At 42.0% G+C, this 25,364-nt stretch overlaps 1 protein-coding gene and 1 non-coding gene across 3 annotated transcripts in view; both read right to left on the minus strand.

Moving 5' to 3' along the window:
• The window catches only part of CFDP1 (craniofacial development protein 1), a 136,964-nt gene that overhangs the window by 86,454 nt on the left and 25,146 nt on the right, over positions 1–25,364 (minus strand). For both annotated transcript variants that reach the window (XM_002826649.5, XM_063717775.1), the window contains exon 5: positions 10,537–10,656. In XM_002826649.5, the coding sequence (XP_002826695.1) occupies positions 10,537–10,656 (120 nt within the window). The remainder of the gene's footprint in view (positions 1–10,536; positions 10,657–25,364) is intronic.
• On the minus strand, positions 24,791–24,908 carry LOC129050977 (small nucleolar RNA SNORA76). Its single transcript, XR_008514908.1, has one exon. It is a non-coding gene; the product is annotated as a small nucleolar RNA SNORA76 (small nucleolar RNA).

Raw genomic sequence — 25,364 nt, forward strand, 5'->3', positions numbered from 1 at the left:
CCTACAGGTAATATGCAAACCTTAATTTATTCATTCTGTAACATTTGACAAATACACAAAACAGTATTAGTTTAACAAAAAGTCTGTTTTGGTAACAGTTTTCAAAAGAGGAAAAATTTTGGCTGGGTGCAGTGGCTCACATCTGTAATCCTAGCACTTTGTGAGGCTGAGGTGGGCGGATCACCCGAGGTCAGGAGAGCAGCCTGGCCAACATGGCGAAACCCTATCTCTACTAAAAATACAAAAATTAGCCAGGCGTGGTGGCGCATGCCTGTAATCCCAGCTACTTGGGAGGCTAAGGCAGGAGAATTCCTTGAACCCAGGAGGTGGAGGTTGCAGTGAGCCGAGATCGCACTACTGCACCCCAGCCTGGGCAACAGAGTGAGACTCTGTCTCAAAAAAAAAAAAAAAAGAAAAGAGGAAAAATTTTAAACCACCACACAAACCAGCAGGTTATAAAGATACAGTTACTACAATGATCGTGGAGAAATGCAGATAAATACATATTGGTAATTGTATGGAAACTAGCCTTCTCACATAATACTGGCATGACTTCAAATTGCTACTGCCTATTTAGCAGCAGCTATTAGAATTTAAGATGCACATACCCAATGACCCAGCAATCCCACTTCTAAAATTCTGTCCTTCAGAAATAACAGCATGAGAACATAAAAAACATATGTGTAAGGATTACCACAGAATTATTAATAACTGTAAAATTTGGAAAACTGTAAATGTTCAATAAGAGAAGGGGCATTCAAATTATGGAACAGTCACAAAATGGAATACCAGGCAGGCATAAAAAAAATACAGATGTTTATATTGAACCTGGAGAGATGTCCAAGATAGACTGTTAAGTAAAAATATAAGTTGCAAGAAGAAACTAAAAATATATATATATATATATAGCAGACCAGTACAGACAGGGTAAGTCCACTTTGTTTTAAGTATCTACAAATGCAATACATATATATGTATACTATATATATGTATATATTGTTTTCCCTGATCATTGATTTTAACATTCTTAATTTATTTTTAAATAAACCTTGATAGGTATTGCAGGTACAGAGTAAATAGATTAGAAATTGAATAAGGAAAATAATTTTTAAAAGATTTTCCCATGAATACTTGGAATATTTTGAATCTATTAAAGACAATTTCATTCACATTCTTGATTCAAAGACATTATTCCAGGCCAAGCTAGTAACTGAGATAAGTATGAATGGAGAATCTTGTGACTAATATTAATATATATGAATACAATATATTATCATAGCACAGGGAAGGATCTGCACAAAACTGATCATCAGTTAACAGCTATCAGCTTCTAGGGATGAGAATTAACAATCGGACAGGCAGAAAGGAACTTTCACTGCCTTCTCTCTGAAAAAAATTTAAGTGGTGGGACTACAGGTCATTTTTACTTTCTTATTTGTAATTTAAAACAACAACAACAACAACAACAAAGTTTTTGTATCCCAAGGAAAAAAAAGTGAGAGAAGAAAAATCATTTCTCTTTCTAAGCATAATAGTAGAGTTGAAAAAAATGAATTCTAATACAAGAAAAAAGTAGAAACTGCATAGTACATAGAAATCTCATACCAAGAGACGAATCTAATTAGGCAAAGAAAAATGTACAAGACTCTTTTACCCAATCTTAAGAATGCTGCTTAATGCTTTCTGGGATCTTGCCAAAGACGAGCTATCTTTTCAGGTGGAATTCTGCCCTCTAGTGTACAGTAAAAGAAGTTAAAGCCCTATGAAGCAATAATAAATTACTGTTTTAAAGTTAACCAAAATATTTTCACTTCATTCCTAGAGTATCATAATCATCTTCTTAAATGAAGATCTTCGTTTCCTTGTTCCCAAATCAACTTATATTATCATACTAAGTAAACTGTATGACTACCATAACTTCACATACCTATTCCATTCTTCCCTACACATCCAAGAAGCACCTAATGCATTTAACTGACTCATTTTTCACGCCAAGACAATCTGGCACAACCAAGGGTATAGGAATATGGCAAAATAAAGTTTTAAAAGTCTGTGATCCTAGCAAACCACCATGGCACATGTATTCCTATGTAACAAACCTGCACATTCTGCACATGTATCCCGGAACTTAAAGTAAAATTAAAAAAAAAAAAAAGTTTGTGATCCTGATAGACATCTGGCTCTTAAAATCATAGATGTTTGAAACTTTTTGGCACTATAATTTGAGGCTAAGAGCAAAGGAAAAAGGCTGCTATGTGTAATAAAGTTCATCTCTTCATAGAATTTTCTAAGAACACTAGAATTTATTTAACTCCAGGCAACCTTGAAAATCACTATAGATAATTCCTAGGTTCAGAGCATTTGTTGTAGGTATTCAATCTGAACTGACAGAGGTTACATCATCTTGGTGACCACAAATGAAAAAAGTTTTTGCTTTGAAAACTTTTTGGCTGGGCACAGTGGCTCACGCTTGTAATCCCAGCACTTTGGGAGGCCGAGGCAGGTGGATTGCTTGAGGTCAGGAGTTTCAGACCAGCCTGGCCAACATGGTGAAACTCCGTCTCTACTAAAAATACAAAAATTAGCTGGGCGTGGTGGCAGGCTCCTGTAATTCCAGCTACTTGGGAGGCTGAGGCAGGAGCATCACTTGAACCTGGGAGGTGAAGGCTGCAGTGAGCCGAGATCCCGACACTGCACTCCAGCCTGGGCAACAGAGTGAGACTCGGTCTCAAAAAAAAAAAAAAAAAGAGAAACCTTCTCTCTGTTTAGAGTCTCATTTAGATGCTCAGATTGGCAAGGACTTTATTTCATGATCCGAATTGTCAGATATCCTCTTCCCTCCCAAAAGGATATCACTAGACTCTCCATTCATACTTATTGCAGTTACTAGCTTAGCCTGGAATAATAGCTTTGAAGCAACAATGTGAATGAAGTTGCCTTTAATAGATTCAAAATACTCCAAATATTCAGGGGAAAATCTTTTAAAAATTATTTTCCTTATTCGATTTCTAATCTATTTACTCTGTACCTGCAATACCTATAAAGGCTTATTTTAAAACAAATTAAGAATAACTTAAAAACAAATGAAGCAGGGTATTAGCATCCACTGAAGAACATGAAGGTGAAAGTCAGGTACAGGGTATTCTTGCTTCTACACAAACCATGTCATTCTGGAGCCGATAAGTAAGATAACACCAGTACCACCAGAGCTGCCAAAATCAATCATCTCCATTGTCACCACTAGTTCCTGAAACATCCTATTAAAAGCTATCTCTAGCTAGTACTATCCTGGAACAAATGGCCACCAGAAGAAATAGACTTGACACAAGCTGGGCAATGATACTCCTACCTGGCTCTCCATCAACATATAAGTTGTCCACAATGTAGGATTCATACCTCAGTAGGAATTGATTACCCTCTGGAACAGTAATAGCCATTATTCCCCACATCACATCTTGTCCACAGCTTCACTGTTGCTGATAGGTATCAATGTACAAACACACCTGGAACTCCTTTTTTAAAATGTGCTAGACCTTCACTTTCTTGAGACAGGAATGAAACAAAAGTATAGAAAATGGTTATATTAATGAGGAAAAGCTTACAAAGGAAAAGTAGGGAAACAGCCGTCTCACTTTCTTCAAAAATAACAAAATAGCTTTCAACAGAGTCCCTCATCCGTTATGAAATCGAGGAGAGACTCTTTTAACAAAAAAACATCTATCAGGAGAATAAGAGCGAGCAGTGGCAATGGCAAAGTGGCTGAGAGCCCAGGCTTTGGTCTCGAACAGATTTGGGCTGGAATCCGAGTTCGACCAATCATCAACTATGTAACTTCAACAAGTTAAGGATGCCTCTCTGAACCTCAGTGTCCTGACCTGTGAAATGGGCACAAAGTTAGTGCCTACGTCTTGGAATGTTTATGTGGGTTAAGTGAAATAATACATGTAAAACATTTAGCATTGTGCTTTAAATGTGGTGAAGCAGTCAATAAATAGGAGTTATTTATTCTTTAAAAAAGGGTAAAGAATATTTAACCTGTAGTCTGAGAAGACAGTATGTTTGGTATTTAATCTAGAGAACAAATTGTTTCCAAAATGAAATTAACATGGTCATCAAAGGGAAACATGTTACCCTAGAGTGGGAAAAGCAGTTGCCTACAGGAACCATGCAGGTAATATAAATGAGTAAAGCCACTGAGTAAGGACCACAAAAGGGCAAATCCCATCTACTCTGTGCCACCCCAGTGTTACCATAGGTGAAGAGGGAAGGTAGTGGCAGAAATTTTCATTTCTCAAGAAAAGCCAGTAATCCAGATTTTTATGTCAACTTTCCAGAGTTTTAAATATTGGCCAAATGAGGAGACTGGGAGAGATCACACCATTAACTGCTCAGACAGGAAGACTCTGCTGAACAAACCAAAGATTGCTGGTTACTGATTACATACACTGAATTTTGGCAAACCACAATGGTCAGCATTACTGTCTTCTCAGTCCTTAGTCTGAGTCTTGTATCTTCAGGATGGTACTGTGAGGGATTCTGTGTCTTCTATCTTTGGGGAAAACACTGCTACACTGACATCACCTATGATGTTGTTTGATACTCAACATTAAGGCCTTCTTTTTTTTTTCACTCCATAGATCAAGAAAACAAGGCTAAAACTACATGGGAAAATAATGTCTCTCCCTCTTAAGTTATATTGCTTTAGGTCATTCTCAATCTATAAAGAGGCAGCTAAACAGTAGGCCCTTAATTAAGTCAATGTGTAAGGGCAGGATTACAAATTTTAATGACACTGATGGTGGCCCGCTGTTGGAATAAATAGCAAATGTTGGCTTGAAAATAGGTAGCAAATGTGGGGTTGAAGCCTGGCCAGCCAGATACCAGCAAATGCTGAGAAAACTGGATGCAAGTAGCTAATAGTACTGGTAGTAAGGACTGGGGAGTGAGGGAAGAGGCGGATCAAGAGCACGGAATGACAAGACCATGAGAATTTAGACATACTAAGCTTTGTACTTTACTACCAAATGTAGGAGAGTAATTTTTGTAGTTTGATTCCTGCCTCTAATTAAAATTGGGCTTATTCCATTCCCAAAACATAAACTTTGGCTTTTTATAGCCTAAGCAGTATGCTATTTTAAACACATGGAGGAAATGCATTTTCAGTTACAAACATTTGCTCCTCTAAATCTGTTCTTATTTCTGAATCTGTGCTTATCTTAGCAAAAGATGTGGGACAGGATGTTTTACTCTCCTGCTCTGGTTTTCCTGTATTGCTTAAATCTGTTTAGAGAGAGGAAAATAAACAAATGAAGTGTTTCTGCAAGACAATTTCTATAAACTGAAGCAGCTCCCAAAATAAAAAAAGTCTGTGGGAAAAAAATTTGACTGCGTTAATTTTCTTTTAAAATATTAGATTATTCCTATAGATCCTTCCCTCGAAAAGACTTTCTATACCCTGCATATGGAGTCTGCTGACAGATACTAATATTTGCACTGATAAAATGTGCCCACTCAGATACCCCAGATCAGCTGAATTCCTCTTGGCCCCGTCTTTTCCCAGGCACGATTGTAACTGTAAAGCTTTTTGAGATGCATTTCATAAAAATGAGCATACCAACCTTGAAAGTCATTCTGAGTTTACTCAGAAATCCAAGGTTCACAGTATCATAATTAAACACGTACATTTTCATGTACAACTCTAAGGACTTTTACTCAGGCACTTGGCAGACATATCCTTGTAATGTGTTATGTTCCATCAGGGCTTTCAAAGAAACTGATTTTGGTCAAATTTCACTTTACCCATTTTATAAGGGAGTCAGCATTCTTTACTGAAAAATATTTCACTTGTATAGCTCCCAAGGTAGCTCCTGGTTGGCCCCTAGATTCCCTCTATACCTTTCCTCACATAGCTGTCTGCTCTAGGAGCTGCTCTGTGAGGACAGCCTGATGAAGACTCTCCTTAAACCAAACTTTAGTCAGACTCCACTGAGCCCTCTTCTCAACTAAGGCTTGAAATTGGCCCCTGCCCTTGCTGGCCTGCACAGCGCAGTTTTGGAAAGAATTCTGTGCTAAGTCAGTGTAGAGAGAATCCCCTACCCTTGATATCTGATCACATTACCCTCCTGCCTTGAGCAAGAAGCACCCTATCCTTGATGTCTCCTCTTAGTAATTTTCCATCCACTGACCACCTGCCTCCCGATTCTGCTAAAAATCCCCAGCTGTCTTTGCTGTATTCGGAGTTGAGCCCTCTCTCTCTCCCCTAGAGATAGTCTTGACATCCACTGCAATAGTTTTGGATAAAGTGTTCTCACAGTTTTAACAAGTGTCAGAATATTCTTTAATAAGCCTCAGAGGACGATGGAGTGCCCTAAGAGGGTGCAGAGAGAGAAGAAACAGATGTGGGTATTTATTCCCTTGGCTTCCCTCTGGGGGAAGTCCATCACTTAACAGAAGGTCTCAGCTCCTGTCAGGAGGTCCATTCCACCTAACCCTGTCTTCCTCTGACATTAACCGCTCCGACTCTTGTCCTTCCAGGCCTAGGGGTAGTAATAGAGTCTCATTATTACCAGCCCCAGGGAGGCCACACCAATATTTGTATCCCTGTGGTTTTCCACCACTTTGTGAGTTATTAAACTCTCCTCAAACTATCGTATTTGAGAATGCCATCTGTTTCCTGCTGGATCTCCCTCATGCAGATATCATCTCAGCAGATTTCTTATTCTAAAAAGGATATTACCTCTAAGAAAGGCAGGCATGGATATGACAAGCAGTGAGATTTCTACATGAGTGACTTAACTAAGCTGATTTTAAGCTGCCATTTCTCCATTCTTTAGTTATTTTCATAATTATAGTAGCAAAGAGTATTTTCTGAAACATACAGTTTCCAAGTAGAATCTCTAAGCATCGACAAGGATTATTTTAAGAAGAAATGTCCAAGGAATCTAGAAGTAAAAACTGTGTTAGCTGAAACTAACCAGAATCCTAAGAAGAGCTTCTTTGCCTTTATTTCCATCTGGTGGTTATATCCAGAGGTAACTTCATAGCAATACTTTTAATAAGTGAAAGAAACACTAATAATACCACATACAAACCTGGCAACTCTTAATCACCTGCTGAAGGCTAATTCCACACGTTGTCTAGAGCAGTATTTTGTCAAATTCAGGTTGTAGTTGATTGTGAAATCAATTCAGCAGGTCATAACAGTTTTTTAAATGACACATCTATACACAATAATGTAAAACAGAAAATCAGAGCATATTATACATAGTAAGGGTAAATATTACACCAAATTTTTATCTCACCTTTTTACATACCTATTTTTATAGGTATACAAGGGCATAATGTAAAATGTATTCCTTATGATGGGTGGCAGTCAAGAAAGTTTGAAAGCTACTGGTCTGGGCGGCCAGGTGTGGTGGCTCACACTCGTAATGCCAGCACTTTGGGAGGTGGAAGCAGGTGGCCGAGGTCAGGAGTTCAAGACCAGCCTGGACAACATGGTGAAACCCCGTCTCTACTAAAAATACAAAAATCAGCCAGGCGTGGTGGCAGGTGCCTGTAATCCCAGCTACTTGGGAGGCTGAGGCAGGGAACTGGTTGAACCTAGGAGGTGGAGGTTGCAGTGAGCTGAGATCGCGCCACTGCACTCCAGCCTGGACGACAGAGCAAGACTCTGTCTCAAAAAAAAAGAAATAAAAATAAATAAATAAATAAATAAAGCAAGCTACTGGTCTGAAGAGAACCCCCTGCAAACAATACAATAAATATAAAGCCAAAAACATGTTGTTTAACCTATAGCTTCAAATTTTAAAAACCCTAATCTTCATTAAAAATACAGCTTGTTGGATGGGTGTGGTGGCTCACGCCTGTAATGCCAGCACTTTGGGAGGCCGAGGGGGGTGGATCACGAAGTCAGGAGTTCAAGACTAGCCTGGCCAACATAGTGAAACCCCATCTCTACTAAAAATACAAAAAATTAGCCAGGCGTGGCGGCGCGTGCCTGTAATCCCAGCTACTCGGGAGGCTGAGGCAGGAGAATGGCCTGAACCAGGAGGCAAAGGTTGCAGTGAGCCAAGATTGCACCATTGCACTGCAGCCCGGGAGACAGTGCGAGACTCCAACTCAAAAACAAACAAACAAACAAACAAACAAAAAACAGCTTGTTACCAAGTATAAGCACATCAGTAACTGAAATAAAAACTCTATAAAACATTATTTATTCTTTTTTCTTTTGAGACAAGGTCTCCCTCTGTCGCCCAGGCGGGAGTGCAGTGGTGCAATCTCAGCTCACTTCAACCTCTGCCTCCTGGGTTCAAGCGATTCTGCTGCCTCAGCCTCCCAGGTAGCTGGGATTATGGGCATGCGCCACCAAGCCCAGCTAATTTTTGTATTTTGAGTAGGCATGGGGTTTCACCATGTTGGCCGGGCTGGAAAACAGTATTTACTCTTACTACATGTGATGTGCTCTGATATTTTCTCTTAATTGATGATTCCAAACCACAGCTTACAAAGTACTTGCCTAGAGTATTAACAGGGCCAGGTCTGTAGAATTTTGTTCTACAGCTGCCTTCATCTGATTTTATGTCATTTCTACTGTGGTAGCAAGCAGTCAAATCCTCTTCCTCCTTAGGTTTCTGTGTAACTACTACATGACTTCTGCTCAGTGGGAGAGAAATATCTTGAGTATCAAGAAGATAAAGATGTAACAGATGAGGAAGTAGCCCCATCCACATGTCCTGGCATTCAGTGCCATGGTACATGCTGAGAGCAGCATCTTACAGCAAGCACCTGCAGCTCACAGCCTGAGGACAGAGGGCAAGGAATGTGTGGAAGCAGCTCCGAGCCAATGTCCGATGGGCACTGGAGGTTAAATATCCCATCCTCCTCAGCCCTCACTGTGTTCTTCCCAATCTCTAAGTTTCCCAGCAGGAATGAGTGCCAGTCACCACCAGCAGTCACCTGCTTGATAACTCAACCTTTACTGGCTTCTTTCCTCTCTTATACCTCTCTATTGGGGCTTCCTGGAATCATCTCTCACATAAATGATATGCACCTAAACCTTTATCTCAGGGTCTATTTCTGGGTAAATGCAACCTAAGAGAGTACACTAGTATAACTGTTGTTAAGAGCCAGGGCTGCAAAGGCGGGGAAGGCCCGCCCTAAAAAAGCTCACACTTTTTTAGGAAAATCAACACTCTTTTAAAAAATGTGGGGCCGGGCACGGTGGCTCACGCCTGTAATCCTAGCACTTTGGGAGGCCAAGGAGGGCGGATCACGAGGTCAGGAGATCGAGACCATCCTGGCTAACACGGTGAAACCTCATCTCTACTAAAAATACAAAAAATTAGCCGGGCGTGGTGGCACCTGTAGTCCCAGCTACTCAGGAGGCTGAGGCAGAAGAATGACATGAACCTGGGAGGCGGAGCTTGCAGTGAGCCAAGATCGCACCACTGCACTGCAGCCTGGGCAACAGAGCGAGACTCCATCTCAAAAAAAAAAAAAAAAAAGTGAAACAAAACTTTACTGCTCATAGCAATGACAGGTATGCTCCAGGAGGGAAGGAAGAGGGGACAATATCTGACTGAAGGGCCATAGAAGCCAGTGTAGGAGACTACGCAGAACTCCCCACAGCAGTCAGATGGGTAGTCAGGGCTATCCATGGTATGGGTCTATGTTCACTTCCCTGTGGCAACAGTCTTAAGCCTCTCTGATTTACTGTAATACTTTACTTCTAACATTTAGGTTAAAAAAAGAATTTTTACTTCTGCCAAAAAGAAAGAATTCTAGCCTTCAGCTAAAAATAACTCAAGTAATATGAAAAATATGAAGGGAGAAAAACTATTAAGTTCCTGACAATGTGTTAAGAAAACTATTTGTAAATCATCTTTGATCTTTTTATATTCCTCTAAGATCACAGAGGATGGGAGTGAGTGTTCATCCCAAATCTTCATGAAAAGTTCTGAAGAAGGCTGATATTTTCATTTGAAAAGTATTATTTTTAAATGTAAAATTTACATGTTCAGCTTTGTGTTCAATACTATAAACTAGGACTTCTTTTAGGCTGGCAACAAATAAGAAAGCTACAGCTAATTTTCTTTTCTTTTCTTTTTTTTTTTTTTTTTTTTTTTTTTTTAAGAGACAGGATCTCTGTCACCCAGGCTGGAGTGCAGTGGCACAATCACGGCTCACTGCAGCCTCAACCTTCTGGGCTCAAGTGATCCTCCTGCCTCACACTCCACAGTAGCTAGGACACAGGTGCAAGCCACCATGCCCAGCTAATTTTTTTTTTTAAGAGACAGGGTCTTACTGTATTGCCCAGGCTGGTCACAAACTCCTGGGCTCAAGCAATCCTCCTGAGAAAGTTATGGCTAATTTTCCTTTGCATCTTCCATTCTGGTAAATATTGCAGCAAAGGCAAAGCAGCATCATAATTCTCTCTCTCAGGAAAGGAGTCTGATCTGCAGCGAAAGTAGGTATTTGCACTGAAAGCTTCTCCAATGTGCCAAGTACATCAGGGACTGAGACTCAAATACTCACCCTGACCCGGCAGGGAGTGACGGCAGAGCTGAAGGAACATTAGCCTGTGGTTTTTCTTTCTCATTCTGCTTGAAGAAGGATTTGGCCTCTTTAGATGTAGCATCCACTTCCTTAGTTACCCTGTGCCAAGGAAAAAGACATCAAGCTTACAAGAAGAATAAAGAGAAAGTAACAAGCTAGAAAAGGGAATAAAGACAACTAGAAAAAGATCCACTGGGCTTTCAATAAATTCTGGATGCTCAGCATTATGATAAAAGTTCACTACAACTTTCAATGAAGACATTTGCCCAGCTGGGCGTGGTGGCTCACGCCTGTAATCCCAGCACTTTGGGAGGCCGAGACAGGCGGATCACAAGGTCAAGAGATCGAGACCATCCAGGCCAACATGGTGAAATCCCGTCTCTACTAAAAATATAAAACTTAGCTGGGCGTGGTGGCGGGCGCCTGTAGTCCCAGCTACTCGGGAGGCTGAGGCAGGAGAATCACTTGAACCCGGGAGGCAGAGGTTGCAGTGAGCCGAGATCACGCCATTGCACTCCAGCCTGGGCGACAGCATGAGACGCCGTCTCAAAAAAACAAAAAAAATTAAAAAGCGTTTTCCCTCACTAAAATTAACAAATGAAACAACAGTGTTTATAAATTTTATCACCCTGTAACAACCCAAAGATGAAACAAAATCCCCTAAAACTGGCTAAATTAGCAATAATTTGGGAATGGACGAAAGCAACATGACTGCAAATTTTGTCTAATTTCAAATCTGAAACAACTATCTTCACTAAAACTGAGTCCTAAAGGCTCAAATAAAGGTGTTTATGGTACCTGAGAATTCAGATAAAGAGAGAAGGAGAAATGTTTAATCCCTGCCTACGCTTTCCAGGTTAACAAAAACACCTGAGGAATGTTGTTTAAATGCAGTCCATCTCCCCTCCATGACTTCTCAGCATGAAACACACTGCAGCAGTCAATATTAAATCTCCATGTTGTGTTACTGATGTGAAGGCTGAAAAAGGCCCTTACACTGCACCCCACATGCAGATTAGCACTCAGCCTTGAAAGCTGAGATGGAGAGATGGAATATTGGGAATATAGGTGATAGAATTGGGAAATAATGCCTAGGTTGGCACTATTTCAAGGAGAAAAACAAGAGTTAAAAAAAAAAAAAAAAAAAATTGAGGAGACCAGGCACGGTGGCCCACGCCTGTAATCCCAGCACTTTGGGAGGCCAAGGTGGGTGGACCACGAAGTCAGGAGTTCGAGACCAGCCTGGCCAACATGGTGAAACCCTGTATCTACTAAAAATACAAAAAATTAGCCGGGCATAGTGGCAGGGGCCTGTAATCCCAGCTACTCAGGAGGCTGAGGCAGGAGAATTGCCTGAACCCAGGAGGTGGAGGTTGCAGTGAGCTGAGATCGTGCCACTGCACTCCAGCTTGGGCAACACAGCGAGACTCTGTCTCAAAAATAAATAAATGGATTGAGAAGACTCTGCAGAAGGCTCCTGTTTTATATCCAAAACAACCCAAAGATGAAACAAAAACTGGCTAAATTAGCAATAATTTGGGAATGGACAAAAGCAACATGACTGAGAATTTTGTCTAACTTCAAATCTGAAAAAATTATCTTCACTAAAACTGAGTCCTAAAGGCTCAAATAAAGGTGTTTATGGTACCTGAGAATTCAGATAAAGAGAGAAGGAGAAATGTTTAATCCCTGCCTAGGCTTTCCAGGTTAACAAAAACACCTGAGGAATTTTGTTTAAATGCAGTCTATTATGGCCGGCCTCAGTGGCCTCTTTTGTAGCCCTCTGAGAAGTTTTTTCTTGTTTTTTGTTTGTTTGTTTGTTTGTTTTCGTTTGAGATGGAGTCTCGCTCTGTCGCCTAGGCTGGAGTGCAGTGGTGCAATCTCGGCTCACTGCAACCTCCGCCTCCTGGGCTCACGCCATTCTCCTGCCTCAGCCTCCCAAGTAGCTGGGACTACAGGTGCCCGCCACCACACCCGGCTAATTTTTTCGTATTTTTAGTAGAGATGGGGTTTCATCGTGTTAGCCAGGATGGTCTTGATCTCCTGACCTCGTGATCTGCCTGCCTTGGCCTCTCAAAGTGCTGGGATTACAGGCGTGAGCCACTGCGCCCAGCGTTTTTCTGTTTTAAAACCAGGCCGGGTACAGTGGCTCATGCCTGTAATCCCAGCACTTTGGGAGGCCAAAGTGGGCAGATCATTTGAGGTCAGGAGATCGAGACCAGCCTGGCCAACATGATGAAACCCCATCTCTACTAAAAATACAAAAATTAACTGGGTGTGGTGGTGCATACCTGTAACCCCAGCTACTTAGGAGGCTGAATCGCTTAAACCTGGGAGGCAGAGGTTGCAGTGAGCCGAGATAGCATCACTGCGCTCCAGCCCGGACAACACAGCAAAACTCCGTCTCAAAAAGAAAAAACCAGGCCGGGGGCAGTGGCTCACGCCTGTAATCCCAGCACTTTGGGAGGCTGAGGCGGGCAGATCATGAGGTCAGGACTTTGAGACCAGCCCGGCCAACACGGTGAAACCCTGTCTCTACTAAAAAAAGTAAAAAAAAATTAGCTGGGCATAGTGGCAGGTACATGTATCCTAGCTACTCGGGAGGCTGAGGCAGGAGAACCTCATGAACCCGGGAGGTGGAGGTTGCAGTCAGCCGAGATCCTGCCACTGTACTCCAGCCTGGGCGACAGCGAGACTCCGTCTCAAAAAATAAATAAATACACAAAAATAAAAGAACAAAACAAAACAAATACTTCCCTACTCCACTGATGCTGAGCTTGGATACACGACTTGCTACAAAGGCCAATGAAGTATTAGCTGATCTGAGAGGAAGAGAAGCTTAAACATGTTTGTGCTGTTTCTGTTGCCCCTTGAATTCGTCCCTTGAGTCATAAGGAGAATACACCTCAACTGGCTGCTGGTCCGAGATGGCAGAAAGACACATGCTGCAGACCTGAATCCAACAAACAAGCAGCTTGGAGCTGAGCTGAGCCAAGTCTAAATCACCCAATCTCAGATACTCACCCAATCTCAGATACTCAGAGGCACACAGGCAACAAGTAAATACTTATCATTGTATATCACTGAGTTTTGGAATGGTTTGCTACACAGCACTACTGTAGCAAGAGCTGACTAACACATTTACATTTTGTGAGTAAGAAAACTGAAATATAAGGTTGTGTTACTTATTCAAGGCTATCCTGAGATTAAGCAGCAATGCTATAGAGAACCCTATAGCAGATAGTATATTCCAAAGATGGTTGCCACAAATTTCCCATCCCCACATGTTCTTCCAGAACCCTGATACTACCCCAGTTAGACGGGGAGTCTGTGTCATCACTCCTTGAAAGTGAATGGGCTTTCGTGGCTGTCTCAACTCAAAGAGTTCTGTGGAAGTGGCACAACATGACTTCTGAGGCTAGCAAATAAAAGATGATACAGCTTCCACCTGGCATGCTCTGTCTGTCTGTCCCTGTCTCTGTCTCTCTCAAGAATGTACCTTTGAAACTCCAAGTTACCACAAAAGAAGTCTGGCTACTCTGCAGCCACTATGTTGGAGAGATCATATAGGAAGATCACACAGAAACAGACATCTGAGAAGCCTGTACCAACCCCTAGGTGTTTGAGCCTTCCTAGCTCTGGCATCAGACATGGAAGTAAGAAAACCTGTGAAGGCCGGGTGCGGTGGCACATGCCTGTAATCCCAGCACTTTGGGAGGCTAAGGCGGGCAGATCACGAGGTCAGGAGATCGAGACCATCCTGGCTAACATGGTGAAACCCCGTCTCTACTAAAAAATACAAAAAAATTAGCCGGGTGCAGTGGCGGGCGCCTGTAGGGCGCTAAGGCAGGAGAATAGAGGAGGCTAAGGCAGGAGAATAGTGGGAACCCGGGAGGTGGAGCTTGCAGTGAGCCGAAATCACGCCACTGCACTCCAGCCTAGGAGACAGAGCGAGACTCCGTCTCAGAAAAAAAAAAAAAAAGAAAACCTGTGAAGTGGTTCCACACTTAGCCACTGTATGATTACAACTGTACAAGAGATCCTGAGTAAGAACTGCCTAGCTGAGCCCAGTCACCCCTGGAACCAAGAGAAATTATAATAAAACAATTATTTTTTAAAGCCACTAAATTTTGAGGTGCTTTCTTACACTGTTGTAAAAATAACCAAAATAACCCACATCCAAATCTCAGGCTCAATGCAGGGTTCTGGAGTACTAAACTAGAAAGGGTACCTTTAAATTTCCTTGCTCTGGGTAGAATCTGGGGCAGACCAGCTAATGAAGAAGTAGAAACTGCCACTTACATACAGTAATCTGAACACATGCTTTATTCTAGTCTTGCCAAAACCCTACTAAATAGTGGTAAATAAATTTAAAAAGATGAAACTACACAAGGATAATGAGAAGAAGTGTAACAGAAAAGGGATGCCAATAGAATTTTCTTCTTCTTTTTTTTTGTTTTAAAGACAGAGTCTCACCATGTTGCCTGGGCTGGATTCAAACTCCTGGGCTCAAGTGGTCCTCCTGCCTTGGCCTCCCAGTGCTGGGATTATAGGCATGAGCCACTGTGCCCAGCCCAAATTTTCTGACAGCAGAAAGCAGCCAGGTGCAGTAGGTCGGGCCTGTAATTCCAGCACTTTGGGAGGCCAAGGGCAGGAGGATTACTTGAGCCCTGGGCAACAAACATGGCAAGACCCTATCTCTACAAAAATTTTTTTAAAATTGGCTGGGCGCGGTGGCTCATGCCTGTAATCCCAACATTTTGGGAGGCCGAGGCAGGCAGATCACCTGAGGTCGGGAGTTCGAGACCAGCCTGATCAACATGGAGAAACCCCGTCTCTACTAAAAATACAAAATTAGCCAGTCGTGGTGGCGCATGCCTGTAATCCCAGCTGCTCGGGAGGCTGAGGCAGCAGAATCGCTTGAACCCAGGAGGTGGAGGTTGCGGTAAGCCGAGATCGTGCCATTGCACTCCAGCCTTGGCAACAAGAGCAAAACTCTGCCTCAAAAAAAAAAGAAAAGAAAAAAATCAGCCAGGCATCATGGCGTGTACCTGTAGTCCCAGCTGCTTGGGAGGCTGAAGTGGGAGGATTGCTTGAAGCCAGGAGTTCAAGGTTACAGTGAGCTATTATCGTGGAACTATATAGTCTGGGCAACAGAGTGAGACCCTGTCTCAAAAAAAAAAAAAAAAAAAAAAAAAAGTAGAAAGCAAGTAGACAAGTAATACCTGGCTTTGGTTTTTGTTTTCTCTGATCTCCTAAGCCTACAGCCATGTGGAATGGCCAAAAACAGGCAAGCCAATGTGTACTACAGTACCCTAGAAAGGCTCATTAAATTGAGATACCAGGAACCTTTCGAGGTAAAGGAAAGGAAAAGGGCTAAAACCAGTTGGAATTCTCCATCAGGAGCAACTAGGCCCCAGATCCCCTTCAGCAGCACCTCATACCACAGGCTACTGCTCTACCCCATCCCCAATCCAGCAGAACCCATTACTCTGGAGAAATGAAAACCACGGAAGTTCCAGACTCAAAAGGCATGGCTGAAGTCCATTCTGAAAAAAGAGGAATTACATGAAAATCTATGTATTCATTCTTCCTTTGCCAGAGCAACCCTGAAGCCTAGGTGTTCTGTACAACTGAGTTACACGATGGAGTGCTACGAAACTCATATTGGACTTTACACCAGTAAGAAATAATGTACTGTATTACACTACTGAGTTGCTGAGTTTGTTACCTCAGCCTAGCCTGCCCTGGGCTGTCATATCAATTCTACTAATATGAATCTCACAAAAACAGAAAATAGGGGTAAGTTATCAACAATAACAGAAAATGTCCTAGAAGTGAAGGATAGGTTTCCATAAAAAGAGCCGTAGAACACTGGATGTAGCTAATTTAAAAGCATCCGGCCGGATGCAGTTGCTCACACCTGTAATCCCAGCACTTTGGGAGGCCAAGGTGGGTAGATCATGAGGTCAGGAGTTCCAGACCAGCCTGGCAACATGGTGAAACCCTGCCTCTATTAAAAAATATAAAAATTGGCTGGGTGCGGTGGCTCACGCATGTAATCCCAGCACTTTGGGAAGCCGAGGCGGGTGGATCACAAGGTCAGGATATCGAGACCATCCTGGCTAACATGGTGAAACCCCGTCTCTACTAAAAATACAAAATATTAGCCAGGCTTGGTGGCGAGCGCCTGTAGTCCCTGCTACTCGGGAGGCTGAGGCAGGAGAATGGCGTGAACCGGGGAGGTGGAACTTGCAGTGAGCCAAGATTGCACCACTGCACCCCACCCTGGGCAACAAAACAAGACTCAGTCTCAAAAAAAAAAAAAATTAGCTGGGCTTGGTAGCAGGTGCCTGTAATCCCAGCTGCTTGGGAGACTGAGCCAGGAGATTCGTTTGAACCCAGGAGGCAGAGGTTGCAATGAGCTGAGATAGTGCCATTGTACTCCAGTCTGGGCGACAAGGTGCGACTCCGTCTCAAAAAAATAAAAAATAAAAAGATTCACATCAAGGCAAATCACTGTGAAGTTTCAGAATGTTGGTGATAGAGAAGATGAAATCAAATGGCCTAAGTGATAGCTTAAAAGGAAAAGTAGCCTCTAGGTAATGCATGTTTGGTTTTGTTTTTTACTACCTTTATAGAAAGACAAACCTGGAAAGAGTCACCTAAGACAATTAGGTCAACATTTTCTGAAAAGCAACCTAGATCCAAGCACTGTTAGACGTTGAACATATAAAAAAATATGGCATGGCCTTTGTTCTTAAGGAGCTCACAGTTCAGCAGAACAGCCAACCATGAAAGCAAGTCATGATAATACATGATATATAGTAAGTGGCAAAAAAGCAGCATAGAAAAAGTATAAACTGTGGGAGTATCGCTCATAATTTCTTAGTGCCAAAGTCCTATCTATATTCACTAGGAAACACTGGTATATTTATCTCAGGAACTTTAGTAATTGACACCAAGTAATATTACAGATTACTCTTCATTGACAGTATGCCTAGAACAACTCCACTTTTAACAAGCAATAAGGGATTCAAGTATCAAAATATCTTCAAGTAGGAGAACAGTTAAATTATAGACCACCTCTAATGCACAAGAGGGAACCCTGACAGGAAAAAGCCTATTATTAGTAATAGTTAATTCAAGTGTTCTCAGCAGAAATTCCATTTTAACTTTATTTTCACTTACTCAGAACTTCCCGAAAGTCTTTATTTGGGCAGAAACTTTCCATGACCGGCTTTTTCCAAAAGGTGAATCATTTAGGAAAGTCTGAGCTAACTGGTTCAGCTGGTTATGTGACAGCGCAGAATACAAAATACTATATTCCCCCATTCCCCTAGGTTAATAAGCTGAACATTTTTCAAGTAGGGACAAAAACAAAATGAAATGACCAAAGCCCAAAATTTAACATTAAAATACAGTTAGAAAACCTAAGACCAACTTTGTGTTAACACTACCTTACACTTAGACCTACAAATTCCTTCCCGTCATCACTTGCTCTTCTCACATTTCTTAAAGATGTAGTAATGCTCTTAACTTGATACAGAGACAAAAAGAAAAGGAGAATAATGACATGAAGAAATTAAAAGATATGCTCAAATCCATACAACAAATTTGTATCTGTTATCAATGAAAATTCAGATCTCGTAAGTCCCCTCATGAGAATTCCTTATAATGCCTATATTTAACTATAAATACATCAAGTTAAAAAAAAAATCCTGTCAACATGCCCACTATTAACAGGGTTTTTCTTTTCTTTAGGGGAAGGGAGTTACAGAACTTTCACTTTTCATGTTATATACGTTATATATCTCTGTAAGGTATGACTTTTAAAGTAATAAGCATGTATCATTTTGAAATATAAAATGTATGTGACAGTATGTAATTCATATGAAAAAAGGGCTTCCATACTCATTTCTTTGTTTTTTTTTTATAGACATGGTGCTGCCCTCTTCTGACAAATTGTGAAAACAGCAGACTCCCTGAATACCCATCAAGTACATTTAAAATTACCATCCACTTGTTTTCAAAAATGAAATAGGAAATTTGCGGCACACAACTATAACAGTATTTACTAACAAGTCCACAACACTTAATTGGACCGAAAATTTATGACTTTTTTTGAGACAGGGTCTCACTCTGTCACCCAGGCTGGAGTTCAGTGGCACAATCTTGGCACACAGCAACCTCTGCCTCCTGGTCTCAAGGGATACTCCTACTTCAGCCTCCTGAGTAGGTGGGACTACAGACACACACCACAATGACTGGCTAATTTTTATATTTTTTGTAGAAATGGAGTTTCTCCATGTTGCTCAGGCTGGTCTTCAACTCCTGGACTCAAGCAGTCCTCCCGCCTCAGCCTCCCAAAGTGCTGGGATTACAGGCATGTGCCACTGCGCCCGGCCTAATGACTTCTTACAGCAACAGTTATTTACCAGCTTTCTGTACACTCTATGTGAGGGCCACTGGTGAAGTTATAAATAAATCTTTCTTAGATAGTCTGCATAACACATAGAAAATAATTCAAGCCAAAAAAGACTTCAAAAAACTTTTAAACCTATATTCCTAATGGTACATTAATATACTTTCTATATTATTTTTTATAGGACTTTCAAACTATTAAAAGTTTATACTGTCAGCGTTCTGCTGGTCCCCTACTGGATGGACAACTCAACAGCTTCCAGAATAATTTCAGGCAGTAAAATATATTACTAATTCATGTCATCAATAATTATTTATGGGGCCAGGCATGGTGGCTCACACCTGTAATCCCAGCACTTTGGGAGGCCGAAGTGGGCGGATCATTTGAGGTCAGGAGTTGGAGACCAGCCTGGCCAACATGATGAAACCCTGTCTCTACTAAAAATAAAAAACTTGGCCAGGCTCAGTGGCAGGTGCCTGTAATCCCAGCTACTTGGGAGGCTAAGGCAGGAGAATCACTTGAACCCAGGAGGCGGAGGTTGCAGTGAGCCAAGATCGCACCACTGCACTCCAGCCTGGGCAACAGAGTAAGACCTGGTCTCAAAATAATAATAGTAGCTATTATTATTATTATATATGGATCCCGTAAACAACTAATTACCAAGGAAAAGGTTGCCTTACAATGAAGAATTCTGGAAGGTACTGTCTTTTTTTTTTGAGACGGAGTCTCGCTCTGTCGCCCAGGCTGGAGTGCAGTGGCATGATCTCGGCTCACTGTAAGCTCTGCCTCCCGGGTTCACACCATTCTCCTGCCTCAGCCTCCTGAGTAGCTGGGACTACAGGCACCTGCCACCACACCCGGCTAATTTTTTGTATTTTTAGTAGAGACGAGGTTTCACCGTGTTAGCCAGGATGATCTCGATCTCCTGACCCTGTGATCCACCTGCCTCGGCCTCCCAAAGTGCTGGGATTACAGGTGTGAGCCACCGCGCCCAGCCGCAAAGGTACTGTCTTAAGATACTGGTGGCCTAACTTATCCCCATCAGTGTTGAGTCTCTTGATGGATGAGAAGCATCATCAATGTAGTATTTTTGTCTAACATAATTAATCTGAAGCTCATCATAAACAATGCAGCAATCCAAACTGAGGGACATTATGCAATACAAATGGCCTGGACTCTTAAAACAAACAAAAAAAAGCTTAAAACCAATGCTGTGAAATACAGGAAAGACATGAAAAACAGTTCTAAGTACAAGGAGTTTAAAAAAGACCAAATGCAAAATCAACAACAACAAAAAAAGACCAATTATGGTTTTCATCTTAGATTGGATCTTAGAGGTGGCTCCGTAGCACAATGGATAGCGCACTGGACTTCCAGATTGGATCTTAGATTGAACAAGAAATACAGCTATAAAGTACATTATTGGGATAACTAGGGAAAAACTGAATGGAATCATTTGTACATAGTGCTCTTCAAGTTTTGACTGCAAAACTACCTGTTATTGGTCCAAGATGAGATGGGCACAGAAACTGTATTTAGAAACTTGTAGAGCAATTTGACAATGTCACAATACTCAAGACATGAGCAGTGGGCCCTTCCATTAAACAGAGTATAAATTCAGTTATGTCAAATTTGCAAGGTGAGTCATATGTGATATGAATTATCAGTCACACGCAGTAGGACATTACAATGTGTGTGATACTTCAGAATTATCTTGTCAACTAAAGCCCAAAAATGTAATAAAATGTAAGCATTTATTTTTATAATTTATTTTGACAATCATTTTGTTAATTGTAATTTTTAAAATTTATACAGGTGCCAGGCATGGTGGCTCATGCCTGTAATCCCAACACTTTGGGAGGCCAAGCAGGCAGATGCTTGAGCCCAGGAGTCTGAGACCAGGCTGGGTAAACCCATCTATACAAAAAACACAACAGGCTGGGCATGGTGGCTCATGCCTGTAACCCTAGCACTTTGGGAGGCTGAGGTGGGCAGATCATTTGAGGTCAGGAGTTCCAGACCAGCCTGACCAACAAGGTGAAACCTCATCTCTACTAAAAATACAAAAAAAATTTAGCCAGGCACGTTGGTGCGCGCCTGTAGTCCAGCTACTCAGGAAGCTGAGGCAGGAGAATTGCTTGAACCCAGGAGGTAAAGTTGAAGTGAGCTGAGATTGTGTCACTGCACTCCAGCCTGGGTGACAGAGTGAGACTCCATCTCAAAAAATAAATAAATGAGCCAGGCGTGGTGGTATGCACCTGCAGTCCTAGCTACTAAGGAGGCTGAGGTGAGAGGATTGCCTGAGCCCAAGAGGCAGGGACTGCAGTGAGCCAAGACTGCGCCACTGCACTCCAGCCTGGGTGACAGAGCAAAACCCTGTCTCAATAAAAAAAAAAAAAGAAAAAAGATTTAAAAAGTTATGTAGATGGTCAGGCATGGTGGCTCACACCTGTAATCCCAGCACTTTGGGAGGCCAAAGCAGGAGGATCACTTGAGGACAAGAGGTCAAGACCACCTTGGGCAACACAGCAAGACCCCAACTCTACAAAAAAATAAAATAGGCCAGGTGCAGTGGCTCATACCTGTAATCCCAACACTTTGGAAGGCTAAGGCAGGAGGATCACTTGAGCCCAGGAGTTCAAGACCAGCCTAAGCAACACAGGGAGACCTCGTCTCTAAAAAAATAAAAACGAATTAGCTAGGCATGGATGGCCAATGCCTATATTCCCAGGTATCAGGGAGGCTGAGGTGAAAGGATCTCTTGAGCCTGGGAGATCATGGCTGTAGTGGGTCATGAGGGTGCCACTACACTCCAGCCTGGGCAACAGAGTGAGACCCTGTCTCAAAAAAATTAAATAAATAAAATATTAAAAATAAATAAACAAATAGGCCGGGCGCAGTGGCTCATGCCTGTAATCCCAGCACTTTGGGAGGCCAAGGTGGGTGGATCACGAGGTCAGGAGTTCAAGATCAGCCTAGCCAACATGGTGAGACCCCATCTCTACTCAAAATATAAAAATTAGCTGGGCGTGGTGGCACGCACCTGTAATCCCAGCTACTCGGGAGGCTGAGGCAGGAGAATGGTCTGAACCCGGGAGGCGTAGGTTGTGGTAAGCTGAGATCGCACCACTGCACTCCAGCCTGGGTGACAGAGTGAGACTCCATCTCAAAAAATAAAAATAAATAAAATAAATAAAAATAAACAAATAGGCCGGGCGCAGTAGCTCACGCCTGTAATCCCAGCACTTTGGGAGGCCGAGGCAGGAGCACCACTTGAGGTCAGGAGTTTGAGATCAGCCTGGTCAACATGGTGACCATCTCTACTAAAAATACAAAAATTAGCCAGGCGTGGTGGCAGATGCCTATAATCCCAACTACTCGAGAGACTGAGGCAGGAGAATCGCCTGAACCTGGGAGGCGGAGGTTGCAGTAAGCCGAGATCACGCCACTGCACTCCAGCTTGGGTGACAGAAACTCTGTCTCAAATAAATAAATAAATAAGCAAACAAATGAATGAAATAAAATAATTAGCTAGGTGTGGTGATGTTCACTTGGGAGTCTGTGGTGGGAGGCTGACGTGGGAGGATCACTTGAGCCCACGAGTTCAAGGTTACAGTAAGCAATGATTGCACAACCACACTCCAACCTGAGTGACAGAGTGAGATAGCGCCTGTCTCTCAAAAACAAAAAACAATCCTAGTACTTCCAGGCAAGAAAGCAATTTAACATGTTTTTCAGTAGCAAATAAATTATAAGGGTAAAAATGCAAGTTAGAAGCCTAGAAAAATAGTGTTTCTACAAATTAACACATTTCAGAGAATGTTCTGAATTGTATTTTCCATTAAAAAAATATTCACACATGGCTGGGTGTGGTGGCTCACACTTGTAATCCCAGCACTTTGGGGGACCAAGGCAGCAGGATCACTTGAGCCCAGGAGTTCAAGAGCAGCCTGGGCAACACAAGTGAGACGACATTGCTACAAAAAAATTTTAAAAGTTAGATGGGCACGGTGGCATATGCCTGTAGCTCCAGTTACTCAGGAGGCTGAGGTCAGGGGAAATCAACTGAGCCTCGTAGGTTGGTTGAGGCTAGCATGAACGACAGAGCAAGACCCTGTCTCAAAAAAAAAAAAAAAAAAAAAAAAAAGGAATTAATAATGTATAGGAAATTCGGGCTTCCAGAATTCCTTTTTCCTTTCACTAAAAAATAACTTTCATTATAACTTGACGGGATAAATTATTGAAAATGGCTACTAATGAAGCATTTAATACAAACTTTGAAAACACAGTATCACAGGCAGGGTGCGGTGGCTCACACCTGTAATCCAGGCACTTTGGGAGGCAAAGGCAGGACGATCACTTCAGCCCAGAAGTTCAAGACCAGCCTAGGCAAAATGGTGAAACCCTTCTCTACAAAAAATACAAAAATTAGCCAAGCGTGGTGTATGCCCGTAGTCCCATACACTCGGCAGGCTGAGGTGGGAGAATGACTTAAGTCCTGGAGGTTGAGGCTGTAGTGAGTTGAGATTATGTCACTGCACTCCAGCCTGGGTGACAAACAGAGACTCTGTCTCAAAAAAGGAAGGAAGGAAGGAAGAGAGGGAGGGAGGGAGGGAGGGAGGGAGGGAGGAGAGAGAACGCACGCACAGTACATCTTTTACTTTTATCCAGATTTATTCTGGATAAAGGCAAAAAATGAAAACCTTGAACTAAATGAAACTGCTTTAAAATGTATACTTCTGATCCCATGAAAATATCTCTGTTACACCCTGGCAGATCCCACGTTAAAAAAAAAAATCTGTGTGAAGGATGGAAGGGTGGACGGAAGGCAGGAAGGAGAAAACCAAGAAAGAAATAATTTACATATAAATTATCCCCCAGGAGGAGTACAGTCATCAATACAACTTAGATTAACAAGAAAGAAACAAGCTCTTTCATCACAATAAAAACTTTAAATATTAATATAAACAGTAGGCCGGGTGCAGTGGCTCACACCTGTAATTCCAGCACTTTGGGAGCCCGAGGAGGGTGGATCATCAGGTCAAAATTTCAAGACCAGCCTGGCCAACATGGTGAAACCCCATATCTACTAAAAATACAAAAATTAACCGGGTACGGTGGCAGGCACCTGTAATCCCAGCCACTCAGGAGGCTGAGGCAGGAGAATCACTTGAACCGGGGAGGCGGAGGTTGCAGAGAGCCAAGATCATGGCCACTGTACTCTAGCCTGGGCAACAGATCAAGACTCTGTCTCAAAATAACAATAATTTTAAAAAATAGTGTTTATTCAAAGTGTGTGTCTGACATTTATTTAATACTGAGAATTGATATTTTACTCAGCTTTTCGTTTTTTGTTTTGAGACAGAGTCTCGCTCTGTTGCCCAGGCTGGAGTGCAGTGGTACCATCTCGGCTCACTGCAAGCCTACTGGATTCAAGCGATTCTCCTACCTCAGCCTCCCAAGTAGCTGGGATTACAGACGTGCACCACCACACCTGGCTAATTTTTGTACTTTTAGTAGAGATGGGGTTTCATCATGTTGTTCAGGCTGGTCTCAAACTCCTGACCTCAAGCAATCCGCCCACCTTCGCCTCCCAAAGTGCTGGGATTACAGGCATGAGCCACTGTGCCAGGCCAGCTTTTTGTTTTAATAACAGAATAAAAGGTAACAGTGATTCCCTGTATATTAACACTTTCAATGAACAGCCTGTATAATTACAAAATTCTTTCCTTTTTCCTGTCTGCGGTTCATTTTGACCACATGCATTGAAATGTAATGTTATGTCTATTAAATCTTTTTTTCCCCCACACCTGTCGACAGAGGTTAAAAGGCCCACACTTGGAAGGGGCAGGTGGCCCCAGTTATACACACACACAGTGCTGTGGTGCTGCAGCCTGAGCCCCGCAGCCACAAAGAGAGGCAGTAGGGTATCTGTTGAATCTTAGTAAAAATTTAGTTATCTTTTATATTTGTTTTTCTAGTAATTCCTTTTTATTGCGTTTTTAGAAAAGTACTGGTCTGCAATAGATTGAAAATTTTAAGCTGGGGTCCCTCACTATAGATGGTAATCTGCTCTAATATTAACTTTACTGAATATGAGAGTTATATTGTGTTACAATGGAGAATGCCCTTGGTCGTAGGAGACAAGTGCTAAAGTATTAAAGGCTGATGTGTCACAATGTCTACAAGTAATTCTCAAAGGATTCAGCCAAAACAAAAGTAAAATCCAGATACAGATGGTGAGAGAGAGGCAATACATTAACCAGTGGTGAATGTGGATGATAGGTATGTAGGTGTTTGTTGTAATACCATTCTTGCAACATTTCTATAAGTGTGACATTTTTCAGAAGAAGAAGTTAGAGAGAAATTTTTAATAATAAAA

This window comes from Pongo abelii, chromosome 18 (assembly GCF_028885655.2).
Source record: "Pongo abelii isolate AG06213 chromosome 18, NHGRI_mPonAbe1-v2.0_pri, whole genome shotgun sequence".
NCBI classification, from domain to species: domain Eukaryota; kingdom Metazoa; phylum Chordata; class Mammalia; order Primates; family Hominidae; genus Pongo; species Pongo abelii.